A 12,907-nucleotide genomic window follows, 5' to 3' on the forward strand; every position below is an offset into this window, starting at 1 on the left:
CCAGTTGCTATGTGGCATAAGTCCATGTAGGCAGAGGCAGAAGGAGACTTTATAAGAGTATTATACCTGACAATTAAAGGAAAAGGAAATAAAGTAGGTAAATCCTCTAATTCAGCCTTTATGGCTGAAGTAGTTAATGGGATGCCAGGACGAACTTGAAGAACATCCTCTCAAAACCATCGCATGCACAGTCATGTGCTCTTCTTTTTGATACTTACAGGAGTAATACCTACAGGCAACCACAAAGCTGGAGGCTCTCCACAATGAGGTAATGAAGAATTTATGAAAAAATAGCAAAGGAAGAGAAGGATGGAAGGAGAAAGTAATCCCCAGGGCATTGGCACATCATTCCCAATGGCTTGGAGGAATCATGTGCCAACCAGAATTCTACTGCCTTGTCCTGCTGGTGACTGAAGTGTACTGGCATCCATGTTAAACATTACCATCGTCCTCTGCATCTTGCCACCTTGAGCCATGACTGTCCATTCTTTCCAAGATGAACCATCAGGCAGCCTTTCTCCTGTCACGTTTGGATGGCTGAACTCTGTGAATACAGGCCATGTTCATCTAGGCCAAAGTGGAAGAAATGTGCTCTGTTATTTAGCTTCAGCCTGATTTTAGCAAGCAGCTTTTTGGCTTGCAGAGTGGCAAATGATGACTAAGCAGAGAGTTGCCCTTCACTTTCCTTTATAAAATGAAATGTGATTATTAATCAACAAAGTGACACATTTCAGGGCCCCAGAGGGAAGAAAATAGCTTGAGGTGATTTGACAAACTGATTCTTTTGCTGTTTTGCACTTCCTAGGGGACATGACAAATTAAATGTTGAAGCCAGCTAGAGAGTAGTGATACATCTCAGCCTGGACATTAATCAGCCTGCCTCTCATTTACCACTTTCCATTTAAGTGGATGACTGCATACAGTTTAAACAATGGAGCTTTTCATTCCGTAATCTCCCTAATTGTAATTTAAATAGGTTTTCTGACGGTCGCCCCCAAGGCTGCTGGGAGATAGTTCCAAGAGTTCTGTGTCCACCTACAGTTTACATAATGGATGAAAATTCAAATCTTGGTTCAAGGTGCAATTAGATAATGCAAGAAGAGGAAAGAAGGGATCAGATGAACTGCAATCAGAGAAGGAGAAAAGTGCATTTGATATCTCTTGGAGGCAAAACTAGAACAAACACACACACATGCACAGACCTGGATCACAGCTAAGGAATTTGATACTGTCTGGTAGGGAACAGATACCCAGAGAGCTTGCAGGGCAACATGTAGACTAAATAGTAGCTGACTGCAAGCCATAAAAACTTATGAACTGATGCAATCAGGGACATTTATGAAAAATGGAAATGTAAATACAGAAGAGTTCAAACACACACTGAGTGGTTTATTCCAGTGCTATCCAAAAATGGGAAAAAAGCCCATCCAAAATTTCAGATGAAGAAAATGCTGTCATATGGAGAATCTGGTAGCACAGACAGTCAGATTAAATATGATACTTGTTGTGTTGACAGGTGTGATGTTTCACTGAGAACTGTCTGATACTTACTGAGCCACCAAGTGGACTTCAACAGTCTATACTAACCCATTCCAAAATAGTTTACCCCCAGTATTCAGTAAATATTTGAAATTTTGCATACTTCAATGGCCTATAAAATGTTGTCTCCAGAATATATTTATTCACATTGCTACATCCTACTAAAATCAAAAGTCTGCAGCAGGCACTGGGATTTAGTGATCTTCACATTCACAAAGTGCCTAATCTTGCAAGATGATAGGTCTCTGCACAAGTTGTCTCTTCCTTTCCAGCACCACTGAGACTCAAGCCTACAGATGGGAAGGCAGCAAACCAGCCCAAAGTTATCCTGAGAATCAATGACCTTTCCAGAGCTCCCAGATCCAAGAAGTGAGGATGCCTGAGGATTTCCATGGGTGCCACTGGCAGCTGCTTCACTCCAGCCAAAGCCACATCTGCACCAGTAGCAGCCCCCAGCGAGCAGACTGATGTTTCTTTTGTGAAGAGAATGAGAATATTGCTCATTATTACAGTGATCAGGACTGGCTTATGAATTAAAATTGTTAAAGTACAAATGGTGCTGAGTTGACTGATGCCATTGACAACGGAGCCACATGAAGTTAAAAGCTGCATCTGTTTGCTGTTACGTAAGAGGAAAAGCCATGAGTGGAAAAACTCCAGTTTTTCCAACTCAAGTTGGAACTTGGCAAATCTCATTTAATCACATCTGGCAGTTTTCTAGTCTGAGTGATTATCACTGCTGGATACCATGTTTTTTAACAAGTAATGCAAACAGAAACTAGAGCAAACAAGATTCATGAAATAAAGAGATTTTCTTTCTTTTTAATACTTGTGCTCTTTTCAGCAATATAATAGGCCATGGCTGGGAAAAGAGCATTTAAGGTAATTCTCTTATTATGACAAGAATGGTCATGTTTCAATCTAGTTTAGGATTAGTGATAGATGACTAGATCCCAGAAGAGTGTGCAACACTCTTTTGAACTCACTTCTCTTGAAAGATTAGGCAAAAATATCAATCTTGTTTACTGCAGGAAAAAGTAATACTTAACAGCTTTGACTGTCTGCAAATGTTTTTCCTGCTACCAGCAAAGTAGACTCAAAAACATCTGCACAGACCTAGGAAGCTGCAGTTCAAAGGATTACTCTGGGAACAGTGAATCTCATAAACACAATTATAGCTTAACCAGAAGCTTCTGGGTGCTCTACTATAGGCATGGAGTAGAAGTCATTTCTAGCGGATATGAATTTTTGATGTAAAAAAGGAGTAAAAAAGCTGCAGTCAAGAAGGAGCCCAAGAAACTGGGAGCACTTTTCTGTTGCACTCAGTTCTATTTTGATTATTTCAGCCAGCTGCTTATATTCTGTAATGGTGGATAACGTTGCCTGGAGGGTTTAAAGAGCTTTTGCCTTTTAAATGAAAGTACAGAAATCTTCAAAAGCACTTCAGAACATCATTGCTTCCTGTAATTGTGAGCAGGCTCTAGTTTATTTACTGGTATATAGATAAAAAATAATGCATTTAAATAGTCAAATACTCCTTACATTGCCATGAAGAATTATGTAACTAGCTCTGTTGCATCTGAGCATTGTACACTGCCCCAAATAACAAAGTATTGCCTACTTCTTGCTAATCTTCTTGTCTTTGTCATTCAGGGAAACAACTGTTAGAAGTTTCTTCAGAAGCATGTTGTGTTTTGTGTGTGTGTGTGTGTGCGTGTGCAATTTAGTGCTGAAGTGGGAACTCAAAGGAAGCTTTGCACTTTGAAATCTTTGTTGACATTTTAGATAGCCCAAGTCAAATAGAGATCAATAGATCTAAGACTCTTGTCTAGTGTAAATACAAATATTAAATATATAAAAAATCTTTGAGGTCTATTAACGTTAAAGCCAGACAAAAACTTGTAATGTAGACTGAAAATTGAATGACTAACATGTATGCATAACCTTTCAATAAACTTAACTGAGTCACTCTGAGAAGTAATATATAATCCACAAACCTCAACTGAAACCTGAGACAAGCAGAGCTAAACACAGGGAAGCTGTTTTTCTTCAGAAGTTTGCTTTTGGCCTGGCTACATAAAGGTGCTGCCAATTCGTGCTTCCAGTTCCAAGACAACATTTTCAATGAGTTTGAATGGGCATATGTGTCAAAGACAGGGGTGAATCATACAATTCTCCACTCTGAGTACTGGTAGCTATTATCATTCTCTTCTGAGCACGTTTGCATTTTCTGTGATATTTCAAAGCCAAACAACGAGTTTGTCTGCAGAGGGAATCTGAAGGACATTAATCTGAGTCAACCAAAGATATGAGAGAAGATTAGTAAAATGTTATTAAGGTCCTCATGGAGCTTTTAATTCAGAATCAGAACAGATATTTTAAGCTAGATAAAAGAAGTAAATTAAGTCTGTATTAATGCTGGAACAAACCATCTACACAATGCTTTGTTGTGTGCTTAACTAATTCATATTTAGGTCAACGAACATTAATACATCTGTGTAGACAAGGCCTAAAAGTAACAAGTACAGGTACTCAGCCAGCTCAGCTCCAGGCCTGCATCTCATCAGTGAGTACATAAAATAGGTTTGAGGCTTTGCTAAATTTTGCCAAATCAGAGCACCACCACAGACTGAGTGAATGTGGCTGAAGGTCTGTGAGCATGAATGTTGTCCAGTTCAACAGAAGAGAAATAGAATTAAATCTTTTCTCTGCAGGTGCATTTGAACTTTGGAAGGGCTCACCTACTAAAAGTGCTCTCAAGTATTAATAAAAAACCAAACCTGCTCATCCATTCAGACTCAAAGCTGGTTCCTGCAGAAGTTCCCTCACCTTAGTTCCTCCCAGAACTTATTCTATTTAACACAGCAATATGGCCAGATCAATGAGCGTAATCAGACTTCTTTTTTATCTTTCATTATGGAGCTAACACCTTTAAACATCAATTTAATATGTTTTTAAGCAACAAAAAGTCATTCAGAGAAAAAAAAATGCACATTTGAGTGAAAACCAGGAGTCAGTCTGCCATAAAAGAAAAGAAAAAATCATTTAACATTCACTCTGAGCTATCACAGGAGATGGCTGATGCTGCAGTCAGAAAGTGCCACCAACACTAGGTTGCATGCAGCTTACTTAAATCCATGCTCTGTTATTTTCTCTCATCATTGCCATTCATACAAGAGCACTGATCAGTAATTTTAATTTATGACCATTATGCCACTGAAATGTATGTTTCATTGTCATTAAAAGGAATAGCTACTAGATCATTTGAAACAGACAACTGTTGCTGTACCAGGAGCATCCACGTCACATTTTGAATGCTTCCCAATACACAAGCACATTAGATATTTGTAAGTGGAAACAGAAAATAGTGACACAGCAGATAAACCTGTGACAGAAATTAGTGAATAACCATGTAATGCAAAAGTAATGAATATGAAAATATAAAATTGAACATCATTCAGCCTAAGGAAACCTCAAACATCAAAAATTTGTAGTAGAATTCCTGCCTGGGTTGATGCTATATGGAGTCAAGCAGTCTTGAACAAAATACTAGTCCATGTCCCTTAACTTTTGAGAAAAACTGGACCTGTATCCTGTATGTCATGGAAACGCAGCCTCCTCTATGCTCCTTGTCTGGTTCTTCTTTTACACAAACTTGCTGCCTTCCCTTTAAATATATCACCTAACATGCAGGATGTTGTGGAAATCAGATCCAGGTCAGAAAACACTTAACGTCACCAGGTTTAACTTTAAAAGGTCAAAACAAACACTTATTTGTTGTTCAAATGAACACTTGTTTACTCCTTTCAAAATTACATGCAGTGCACCAAATACTTCCTGTCATAAAACTACACTGGAAAATCAAGGTTTTTTAAAAATTATTATTATTATTTTTTATAATCAGAAACATAATTATTCTTTTCAACACATCAAGTTCTGGAATTTGATCAAGACTCACAGCCATGAATTTACTTGTGGAGAGTAATATATTTAATGATGTGCTTAACAATCACATAAACAATTGTGCTTAGCAAAATAAATGTGGTTAAAACCTGCTAGAGTCAAAAGATCAGTTTCAAAATGTGTTTATTGAAATGAAATCTGAAAAAAATAACTCCTACCCCCTGCAACTTCATCCCATCGACATGAAGCTGAAAAAATATGGATAAGGAAAAAAAGCGAGCAAACAATCTATCAGCGCTGTCTTTTAATTTAGAATTTATGAAGCAGATTTCAATAAAACCTACAGATTGGTTTTAACATCCTGGAAAAAAAATGAATCCACAGAACTTCAAGCATTTGGACTTAAATATCACAGAATGTGTTACCAAAGCATGACCAGCCATCCATTGCATCCAAGAGCTGTGATGGGTGGATGGGGGACTGAGATTGTTGAGATGCTCCAGAGAATTTTGGGCAGATATAGTCCATACAAGCTGACATCAGCAGAAAATAAAGACAGATAATGCAGTGGGAAGTGGCACATTTGCCCAAAGGACATCTATTTGCTTGGTTTCCATAGAGAGGAAAGGAAAATGTTCCTAGCCTTGAGATTTCTGTCAGTCCAGCATAGCAGGGCAGCTGCGGGTATATCACTCACTGTGGAGTCACCAGAAGAAGGCTGGTTAGATACGTTTCACTCTGTTTGTTTATCAGAAGTGATCATGGTAACCAGTTGCTGTGACAGAGACTTCCACTTCTAATCAAACGCTTGGCAGTTGTGACTAATGTAACGTAAAATGTTTATTTTCCTGATGTAAAGCATCCTTTAATGGCAAACATCACCTCCTAATGAAGCATGAGGCCTTTTCCTGGCTTTCCCGCAGTGGAAGACATGAGAGCCCAGGGTGAGGCAGAGCCACCCTGCCCTGCTCCGATGCACCAAGGTTTCAAGCCGCAAAGCAAACAGGAGGCTGCTCTGGCACGCAGTCTATGAGCATGTATCCTCATGTGCTCCCATTTCCCAACTCCAAAAGGCAGAGTAAATAGGAACGAAGATAAATGTATATTTGTCAACTGTGCTTTGAACAGATTGAGTGTAAATGTAACAGAGAACGTATGGCTGTCTCTTTGCTTCTATCACACAAATGGACTTGAAAAAGCAGCTCAAGAGAGTCTCTGGCTCCTCACTTAGACAGCCCAGCATGTTCAACTCCCATGGCATAAAAGAGACTGTGGGAGAAGTGAAAGAGGAGCAAACAAAATGCACAGGGCTTATGTGACACCTTGAGAACAGACAGGCTCTCCCTTATACAGCACAAAACATCTCACACAGGGAGCAGTGGGGAAAGGGAAATGCAGGGCAGGAGGCTTGCAGGGGCCAGGGTGAGTCAATGGGAAAGAATGACCTCAAATTTGGTGGCAGCAGGCACAGAGAAGGCTGAGACAGTAAGTTAAGTCAGGGATGAACAAAAGATACTGCTGTTGAAAAGGGACTGCAGTAAGCTTACGTGACTGATGTTGCATACCTGCAATAAAACACTGCCTTCTGTCAACAAGAGGAACTGAACAGTGTAGGCTGGGAGTACTTCCTTTGGGTAGCTGTCTTCCACTTCCTAATAGTCTACCATATACTTTAATGTCTTTATAAAGTCTGAAAAGCTGGTGCTGTAGATAAAATGATAGGCTTGCACAAGACAGCAAGTAATCTCAGCATAGAAGAGTCCCATGGTCTTCACAGAACAAAGTTTACGTGGCATCTGATTATTTTCTCAGTTCTGTGCCTTTATCCAAATGAGAACCCCTACTGCTCTATACAACTGCTGCCATAAAGCGTGCAATGGGAGTCCATAATCTCTTTCTTTGTCGACAGGTACGGAGATGGATTAAGAGCCCGATGGTCAGCGTGGAAAAGCACCCAAACACTAGCCTCAAATACCCAGGGCCCACTGTGATGCACTTACCACCAGGGGATGCGGAGCTGGAAGCCCCCCTGTGCCAGACCTGCCTGGATGACCACTCCTTCCCTCGGGGTGTCATGCCACAAGAGACCGAGTCCTGCTCCTGGGAGAGCCAGCCGAGCAGCAAGGTGAGCCAGGCTTTCTTTCTGTGCATGTTTCTCACCAAGAGCAGGGCTGTTCAAGGCCAAAAGGCCAAGATTTAGCCTCACAATGTTTGAACTGATTGATAACCACAGTAAGCAGCATATCCCTCCTTTACACAAACTGTGGAGAGGTGATGTTATCTCTCCAAGATCATCATAAGAAACAGAACCTGTTTTTTTGTACATGGTAAAAGACCTAAATTATTTACCCATTACTTCATAAAAATGCAGAATCATAGAATGTATTGGAAGAGACTTTAAAGACCATCTAGTTCCAACTCCCCCAATGTAGGCACGGTTGCCACTCAGTAGATCTGTCTGCCCAGGGCCCCATCCAACCTGGCCTTCAACACGCCCAGCGATATTTCCTCTTTAGAAATATTAACTTGGCTTCAGGAGTTTTCCTAAGAAGAGGTGAATGATGCAGTGCCTCTTTTCACTGGAAACGATCAAGGAGGGGCTTTTCTGAGGCAGGCTATAGACTTTTCATGCATCATCCAGCTCCACCTAAGCCCTGTGAAGAAAAGCCAAATGAGGAACAGGAAATTGTACTCAGAAACCATCATCATCAGTGGACTACTCAGAGAGCGCGCACACAAAAAAGCAGAGAGCTGTATAAACATTAAAAAAAAAAAGCAAATAAGAGTATTTCCAAGTACAAAGCAGAGCAAATGTGACAAGGGATTTATCAGACTGTGAGTGCAGATCTCACAGCAGAAATATTTTTTTATATGTCTGCTGCTTTTTTACAGAGAAAATCAAACGACGAGTAAAAGAGGAAGTCCTGTGCACTCCAGAAACCCAGGAACAGCATGTAGGGGAAACATGCACAAGCTGAGGAGTTAATTACTCCTCTATTTTACTTCATTAGTAGAAAATTAACTTTGCACAGGCTGAAGCATTAAAAAAAATAAAGCACCAAACAGAGGGGATTCTGCAAGTCCTTCGCCTTGCCATAAATCTCATGTATCGCTATACTAGCTGCAGGGCCTCACGACTGATTTCCACTGGGTTTTGCACGCATATGGGATGGATTTTCTATAGGCAGTTTCCCTCAGTGCTTTCTCAGTATCTTTTCTGCAGGCAATGGAGAGTCTGCTTAGTCAGCAGTTGGAGTCTGCTGCAAAGACATATTTTGCACGCAGCTTTAAAAATAACTGTCTGGCAAAAGACTCCTTGGCTGAAGCTACCCTGCATTAGGAGTCTTTTAAGTAAGTTACAACGCAGAGACTTTGATGAGATTAAATGTAAGGTCATTGCTTCTTTCTCTCCAGTAAACCATGCAGGAAGCTTTTAATGAAAAAGACTGAAGGAGCAAGGGCCTGACCTTTTCCAGGTTTAAAGAGAATTGCTGGGTAGGGACCTGCTCAGGGGCTATGACTGAAAGTTGCATAAAAGTGAGATAACTACCTTCACTCTAAACCAAGGAACTTGAGCAGAGGCAGTCCATGTTTCAAAGAGAAGAGAAGGTTGTCTCTTAAACCAGCAGATAGTCTGGGATATGTCACTTGTCTCTGCTGGATAATTCCTGTCTCTTTTTTCCCCTCAACTCTTCCTTCTCCGTATATCTAGTGCTGTCACCAGGTGATTACTGCTTCTTTGCTGTGCCCAGACACATATAAGGGTCCCGCTGACACTTTTCTTTCATTCAAGGACAAATTAATTCATAAAATAATCAGCTATTAAATATTATTAAGGGCTTACTCATGGCATCAAACCTGCTCTGACACATCTCAGTAATTCTGATCATTTCGAAAAAAAGCCTTTTAAAAAACAAACTGATTAAATTCCATCACCCAAAGGAGCATGTCTCTGTATAACTAGTCTAGGAGAAAAAGTCTTTGTTGCTTTTTTACAGTGATGCTAATTATGTAATAGGGTCTTTAAAACTGACTTAACATAAATAAGATTATACTGAAACAAAGTGTCTTAAATTGAGACTTTTTCTTAATATATCCTTTTCACCTCCCCAAGATTTTCTATCAGATCATGTGTCAGTTGGAGTTTATAAATGACTAGTGATATAACCTCTTCAAAGTCCTCTCTATTATTTGTACAATCACGTGTTATTTCTGTATATCTGTTTCTAGATAATTTTCAAGTATTTCCAGGGAAAAAAATAAAAGGAAATTTTCAAGAAACTGTCATTGGTATATTATCATAACTGTCTTGGATTAATTCTATGTAATTCTTTTATCTGCTCTATCAGTGCAACAGCTGAATCCCTGAGGCCTTGGAGCACTGCCAGGGTAATGACTTATAATGGCTATCCCTCTCCTTGTATGTGTGTCTGCACACTTCAGATTGTGTAAATGCCACTAGCTTGATGAGAAGGGTAAATTTCCTTTCAAAATAAATTGCAAAGCAGTACAATGTGCAAATAATCTGGTTTTGAAGAGCAGGTTGGCACCTTTTAGACCTTCTTGACATTCTCGTACACTGGGAGAGGTGAGCATGGTGAAAATTGTGTGTGATTCAAATCTCTCAGGTGAAGGTTTAGTAAGCTCTGTTGCTCAAGGCAGGCTTTACTCATTACAAAAAAAAATAATAATAATCCTTTATACCCTGCATAATATGTGTATGCTGCTTACACTGAATTGTAATGTCTTTGTTTCAAACCTTCCTCTAAATAAACAAAAGATAGTAGACCTTGTTAGTAAGCTCAAAATATCTTCCCCTCCCCACCCCATCTCCCAACCCCCCTCCATACACAGCCAAAAGCTAGGTTCAAGGCTTCTTCTGTTCTTTCCTCTTCTTTCTCTAGAAAAGCTCCTGCTGCCCTATCTGTCAGCTGGTGTGTGTCCTAAAGCATCATGGACACATCTCATTCTAGTATACCAAAGCCCTGCCTGTTATGAGCTATCTTTTCTCCCCAGAGTTAAACAAAAACCCTGTGCTGCCCCTAGCTAAGAGATGAGAGGAGGGAAAGAATAAATGAATGTGTTTACTCCTTTTGAGCAATGTGACCTTACCTTGCTGAGAGCATCTATGTGTGCTTGGCACAGCCACTACAGCATGACAGTGCTGAGCAGGGCACTGAAAACCACCAGTCCAAAGAGGCATCTGTCCCCACATCAGGTGTGGTGTGGTGGGGCAAAGCTGGCAAATGTATTTGGTCTCTTCACACTTCACTGCATAGCTGGCAGTGACAATGCACTGAGAACACAAGTAGAAAGAAGGTGGAGGCTGATGAGAGAGTTACCCTATCTTTCTCAACCCTCTCAGGTACATCCTTGCCCAGTATCTTTTGCAAGGAGCATCAAGAAAGTCTTGCTTAGAGTTACAGGGATTTCAGTGTTGCCACTGATTTGGATGAGTTCTCTGAAACTTACTTGAAGATAATTATTCTGAAAGACACCTTTGGAACCGACTACTAGGTCAATAGCAGGAGTTTATTTTACTGTTAGAAAACCTTTGATGCTCCCGTGGGTAGTAGAGTTCTTCATTTCAAATAGATTTCAGTCCTTTATTATAGTTCAAATCTTGCTTCAGACGTAAGGAGTTCTGAAAAAGGTACCCACAGCAAAGGTTGGGAAATGATTTGAGATAGTTCTACTTATGATTCTTTCCTATAAATAATACATGGCTTTTAGAAACTTACATATGAAATGAGGTAAGAATATGCTTCAGGCAAATACATTGTAAAAAGGGACATTATAAAAATAAATTCCTTTCAATTGATTAGAAAATGTGGAGATGAGAAAAGTAAATTTCTGACTAGTCCTCGTAAAGAAAGAGTTTGGGAACTGATCTGATTGAGCTTTTAAAGGGAAGATAGATCATTTTCTCACACATTTTGGAAAGAAGTCCTCCATTTTTAATGATCACCATTGGCAATGAGGCAACTTTTCTAATTTATGTAATTTATACCCTGATAAGCACTAATTAATATACAAACATATGCACATGCACAACAGAGGAAATCAAGATCTTGAAAGCCTAGTATGTGATTTCAATTAATCTTGGAATGAATGTATGAAAAAAAAGTACCAGAACAAATATTATCTGAAATGAAAAATAGTTTTTTTAAAAAAGGTCATATAACAGAATTATTCGGAGAAATGAAATGTGGAGAAGACTGTGAGAGGCTTTAATAAACCTAAGCAAATTAACAACCTGATGGCAGATTACACTTGATAGAGGCAGAAACACTGTAATGCACTTTGATGGAATAATTAAAACTACTTGGTACACACTGCAGGATGTTAAATTAACAGAGATTATTACAGAAGGCATTCCTGGATGCCACTGTTAAGAGCTGCGTAAAGATCTCAGCTCAGTCTATCTCAGCAGATAGCACCCACATACAGAAAAGTAGACTCTCTGACCATTCACTGAGGAATGCTGGATTTACTTCTGCCCCAGAGGGAACAGGAAATAAACAAAACTCACCTATACACCTAGCAATACCAGGGTAACTAATGTCTGGGAGAGGCACTGCAGTCCAAACTGTATTAGTTTCCCATAGCCCATATAGAATCACATAATAGAATTATAGAATTATTAGAGTTGGAAAGGACCCCTCAGAGCTTGGTCCAGCCTGGCCTTGAGTATCTTCAGGGACAGGATTTCCATTGTTCAAGTACCTCACTACAATAGTATTTAAGCTAGCATACAGTACGTTTCTATCTTACGTGTTATTATACGGTACAGAAAACTGAACATTATAAGCAGAATTTAAATATAAGACTTACAGGAATCTGGAACTACCTGCCAAAGCAGAAGAGTAACATATTCCTGTAATATAATATATTCATGTGTAGGATGTTCTTGCCTTTGGATTATATTTTATATTGTTACATTTCGGTATATTTATGCAAATTTTATAAGGACTGGAGGATGGGAATTTTGCCTACTGAGCTTGAGAATTGTGCCTTGCACTCAGAGAGAGAATCTGTTGGGAAAATCTGTTGTCCATATTGTATTTCCAATATAGACAAAAGGAAGAAGGATGCCAAAAGCATTGAAGAAAGTATTTGTATACTGTAGGTAATTTAACTTCTGAATCCATTGCCATTGAACCTCTATAGCTTTGGTTTTGCTTTTTACATACAAGCAAACACACAAGTCAAATGAAGCTCCAGAAATGGGTTATAACACTGTCTGAAAAATGAAAGAGGGCTTCAGAGAAGTGAGTTGTTCAGTGTGAGCAATTAAAACAGTGTAGATGGTATTTTATACTTCTCTTCAGTCAGCATCTTCTGTCTGTACAAAGTTTATATTTTCTGGATCATCATGAGTTGAAGTTTAATCCTGCAAATTGACAGTCTCAAATGGAAAACTCATTTTCACTGGCACAGCTTACAGCTATTTCCTAAATAGTTG

General features: G+C 39.4%; 1 protein-coding gene across 1 annotated transcript in view; it reads left to right on the forward strand.

The window, feature by feature from the left end:
- Positions 1-12,907, forward strand: part of SGK1 (serum/glucocorticoid regulated kinase 1) — a 69,536-nt gene that overhangs the window by 17,057 nt on the left and 39,572 nt on the right. Inside the window, exon 2 of the mRNA XM_015858450.2 lies at positions 7,352-7,567. Within this exon, the coding sequence (XP_015713936.1) occupies positions 7,352-7,567 (216 nt within the window). The remainder of the gene's footprint in view (positions 1-7,351; positions 7,568-12,907) is intronic.

Source organism: Coturnix japonica, chromosome 3, assembly GCF_001577835.2.
Source record: "Coturnix japonica isolate 7356 chromosome 3, Coturnix japonica 2.1, whole genome shotgun sequence".
Taxonomy (NCBI): domain Eukaryota; kingdom Metazoa; phylum Chordata; class Aves; order Galliformes; family Phasianidae; genus Coturnix; species Coturnix japonica.